The sequence below is a fragment of the Formica exsecta genome, unplaced genomic scaffold (assembly GCF_003651465.1).
Source record: "Formica exsecta isolate Colony F162 unplaced genomic scaffold, ASM365146v1 scaffold444, whole genome shotgun sequence".
Taxonomy (NCBI): Eukaryota; Metazoa; Arthropoda; class Insecta; order Hymenoptera; family Formicidae; genus Formica; species Formica exsecta.
This window is the reverse complement of record NW_021851677.1, coordinates 1,199,123-1,203,893: the sequence shown is the minus strand read 5'-3', so window position 1 is coordinate 1,203,893 and position 4,771 is coordinate 1,199,123. Positions and strand designations below refer to the sequence as shown.

At 31.4% G+C, this 4,771-nt stretch overlaps 1 protein-coding gene across 2 annotated transcripts in view; it reads left to right on the top strand.

Annotated features, from left to right (window-relative positions):
- The first annotated feature begins 2,021 nt into the window (after positions 1–2,021).
- The window catches only part of LOC115240690 (TBC1 domain family member 1), a 19,730-nt gene continuing 16,980 nt past the window's right edge, over positions 2,022–4,771 (top strand). The window contains exons 1-2 of one of the 2 annotated variants that reach the window (XM_029815995.1): positions 2,022–2,103; positions 2,663–3,039. In XM_029815995.1, coding sequence (XP_029671855.1) covers positions 2,953–3,039 — 87 coding nt within the window. In that variant the 5' untranslated portion in view covers positions 2,022–2,103; positions 2,663–2,952. The remainder of the gene's footprint in view (positions 2,104–2,662; positions 3,040–4,771) is intronic. The other variant, XM_029815996.1, reaches the window with a different exon arrangement.

The window sequence follows — 4,771 nt, the reverse complement described above, 5'->3', positions numbered from 1 at the left end:
ATTATAATACGCATGTTACAAAATTCACACATGATAAACTTTGTAGAAACAACTTTCCTGATGCCTCATTATGAGTCATTGTCGACAAGATAATAATACGAATCTATCTGGATATAATAACACACGTGATTTTTGCGCATAAAATTAGATCTGCTGCATTAACACAGAATTAAATATGAATTTATTGTTAGCTTAACAGGGAGATTAGTTTATCGTGTTTCTCTTTGGTTAATTTATTATATATTTCCGCAAACAGAGCATAAAATTCCGGGATATGATAATATTTTATGCATGCAATATATATTATATGTATATTTATATGTGTGAATATTTAATTTTTATATTTTGTGCTTTAAATAATTAAAATATATTTATCGACATTATATATCGATAATATAACGCCATTAAAGTTTCTCCAAAAGAATTAAGCTATTAAGTTCAAAATTTCCTCCCGAAAAACTTAAGCTATTATGTTCAAAGTTTTCCCCAAAAAATCAAATTTAATTTTTTTAAATATTAGCAAAGCAATAGCTGATATCGTGTAATTTCCTCTTTTATACGTCGATTTAAATCGACGCGAAAAGATAGCGTTTTCGAATCAATAACACAGTGCTATTACAGTATTTAACTCTACATGACAGACGATAAATGCGATGTTAATCTTTAATCGATGTACTGATTCAATGTTACGTATTTTTGTCATTGTTGTGATTGGTGGTTGCCACACCGAGGTTTTTACAGACGAAGCACACGATCAGAGAGAATTATATTCTCGCAATTTTCCAGATTCACTACTATTCACATTTATTCGCCTTTTCAGCAAACTATTAACGGTAATCTTCCGAGGATTCCTTTTTTCTATCATATCTCATGACCGATCGCGTTCTCTGCGGGTTGCATAATAGTTACAATTGAAAAAAAAAAAAACACATTCATTTGTGATAAAATGTGTGTTTTGAACTCTATGAAATATGTTAGAACAGGAATATATTGAACAATTACTTACATTTTTAATGAATGAAACATAATTATTGCACGATCGAAATTATTGTTAATTTTCATCAGAAATATTCGAAATAATATAGTCTTTTTTAAATCTCTTTGACACACTATCGAGTTTAAACAGCATTGCAGTCATTTTCACACTTTTGCCCATGCTTTTCAACGTTGAGTGCATAAGTCACTAAAAATGACGTGATATGCGTCCTTCGCGAGAGCGTAACAGTAATGTACTACATAAATGTAGCTTACGCAAGTATAAGAAAAAGAAACGAAAGGACCATTCATGGTTCACTGGCACGCAATTGGTATTCCTATTTCATTCCAGACATAAATCGCGCTCCATTCCAGACACAGTTGCGATCGCTTATTGTTAGTGAAACGAACCGATTATGTATCGCTTGCGCCTAGTGCAAATGCATGCTATCTTCTCGCTATTTCATCTCGGTTTACGAAAAGTATACCGCTGTGATAATACGAGTATGTAAATTGCGATGAGTTACCGCATAATAAACGAGAGAACATATGATAACGCACGTCTACTAACAATAAGCCCGGCATGCACGTATCTGGGAAAAGAGAGATCTGGAATTAATGCTACCTACAATAAGTCTATCTTTGTTTTAAAGAGAGAAAGAGAGAGAGAGAGAAAAACCATGATATTAATTTTTTTTATTAAAATTTGATTTCAATTTAAGTTGTAATTTCAAATTATAAATTTGAAAGAGAACCTCTCGAAAATTTATGAATTCTGAACTAGCATCAATAACTGCATTAAAATTTGTCAACAAAAAATAGAATGTCAGGGAAGTATGAAAATTTTGCCTGCGAAATTATTTCGAAAATCGCGATATTTGACTCGAATGAATTCGGATCGAATTTGCTACGCTACTGTCTTTCCACGTGCGTGAAAACATTTGAAGAATATCGGGTATATGGTAAACAGGGGCCGCGCGCATTACCTGACAGCACGCAACTACCAATCGAGCGTTTCATTCGTCTCGTGGCGTCGCGGCGCTCTCATATGTCAGTCTATGTTTGCTCGACCGTCAGCAAAGACGAACGACGTAACGCGTGTTAACGCAAACTGCGAAAATATATTTTGTAAGTGCCACGCGCGAGAAAACAGAATTAGTTTTGGATCGCGCTTGTTGGAAACTCTTTTGAAATTTAATCTCAATATTGCTAACATAAATACTCGATTGGAAAAAAATATACACAATAGTGATATAGTTCAAACCTTTACAACAGCTTCGATTTGTGGATGAGTTTTGACGAGTTTTATTATAAAAAAAAAAATTAACATTATTGCTATTTAATTTTATTAAATGCTTAATTAATAAACTAAATTTGTCAACAATAAGTATGTAAGTTGCGTTATGTACTTCAGTTTAATAAATTGCTTGCGAATTAAATTTATCTATCGCACGTACACATTAACGCAAAAATATTGGATAAATAATCTTGATTTGGCAAAATTTTAAATATTTCTAATTTATTTTATTGGAATCAAACTTTTACATGATCGTACGCTTACATATTCTCGAACAGATTGTTTTACACGTTCCTGAAATCATAGTACATTCTATTGACATTTTTCGCGATACCTTTGTTACATTGCTATTATTAATTTTTGCTAACTTTTGAAAAATTTAACTATCAGAAACAATTGAGACTATCAAAGACTAAAGTGGTACTGCGAAAAAAAGATTTCCAACAGAAAGATAACGCGAACACATATCTCGAAGATCCTCATTTCAAAAACTGATTCGTTTCCGTGACTGCGGTCAATGACATCTCGACAACCAACTGTGAAGATTATGCTGTTTCATTTGTTGAAAAAAGATACAGATAACTGAGTATATAATAAAGTGTGTAAATCAATCCTACGAAGTTAGTAAAATAAGTTTTTAAAAATTCATATCTCGTGAGACGAAAGCTTCAAAAATTAAGATGATAACAGTACCGATATCAGCCTCCAGTCCCTATGTGAAGGTCACATCCTACAGTGACACCAGCACAATTGTCAAAAAACCCTTGGTAAGTGCATCGGTAGATCATTCTTCGCCATATGCATGCGCGAACGTGTGTTTATCCGCTTGAGACTAGATAAAATCGGTAACGTAGCCACACATAACATCCTTTTTTTTCAGAGCTTGCATTTAACCCGCATTTGATACAGTCTTCGGTATATTTTTGAGTTACGTAAATTTCGTAATTACATAAGCGAGCGTGCATCAGGTAGTTAACATTGTACATAATGCTATGCGCGCACTCGTCGGCTTAATAATTTTAGCGAAACTGCATGCTTTGGTGAATTATTCGATCATACATGTGATCCCTTAAAGAGTCATTTTTGCGTTATTTTTTTTTTTTTTTTTCTATCACCGCAATTGTCTGAAACAATATGCAATCGAAAGAGTTACGGACGCACATAGTTTTTTATCATTTTTATTAAAAGTTATCGAAAGTACAACGAGAGAAAGAATAGACCTCTTCGAAAAATAGTTTGATATTAGCTGATAATATTAAAGGAGAAATCTTTTTTCTGAATTTTAATTGAAGCGTGTGGCATTTCTAAAATAATAAGAAAATAATCTTGAGACGATTCCCTTTATTTTTTCGGAATTTTTACTACAGCAAATATTTTATCTTATGTAAAGTGTGTTTAATTTAAGTGTATTGGAATTATTTTAAGATCTATATAATGACCTAAATAAAAATTTAAAATAATTTGTTTTTTAAATATTGTCCATAACTGTTTTATTTTTTTAAATGGGATATATTTATTTTACTACAATTTCAAGATATTTTATGATAAATTTAATAATGAGGATAATAAAATGAGATTTTCAATCGTTGTTTATAAGATATTGCCTCTTTGTTGCTGTTACGTTGTTATGAGCGGAAAAAGAAAATAATTCTATTATTTAAAAAAATAACTGAGTGTACAAACTTAAACCAAACACATTATATCTCTCTTCATATATATAAGATAAGATAATTAAAAATATAATTAGAAATATCTGAACATATTTATGGCTTATAATTATATAGAAATTTTGTTCGATATTGAATGCTACCTTTTTTATGAAATGGATAATTCTTTTATTCTTTTTCATTTAAATATCTCATTCTGCATATGCTGTACATTATCCATAACACTGGTACATTTCTGAAATTGTATGACATTTGCATAAAACGAATTAAAAATCTTGTTTTCTTGGTTATCAAGGATACCAAGAAATTTCGCCGTAATTGCTGACGACACGCGCGGCAAAGGGTTAATTAAAGTTAAGTCAGTGCATTGTGAACGGACCGTGTTGTTTCGATACGTCACGACGAATGACAGCGTTATTAATTTTCCTCATCGTGTATTTGTCACTGTAAACTTCTTCTCGGCGAATCTGTTCACGGTCATTATTGTTCGCTTAATTGCTCTATTATTTAGCCAAAGATTGAATAGCCATTTTGCGAGTGGTACTGAAAATTCATCTATTTTTTTACTCATATTCATCAGTGCACATTATTGAAAAATTGAAAAACTAATTGCAAAGCTAATACTTTATTAGCTTTTGAATGATTCATATTTTATTCTACGGATCTTTTCTTATTTTAGCAAATATAAATATGCAAATTTTCACGCATTTTTAAACTGCGAGATTCGCAAAAGACGATAAAGCGCAAAAAACGTCAGAAACTATATAATTAAAATTCGACCGAATTTCAAATCCTTACGAAAAGGTCTAAGAATTATTTTCGATTACACTCT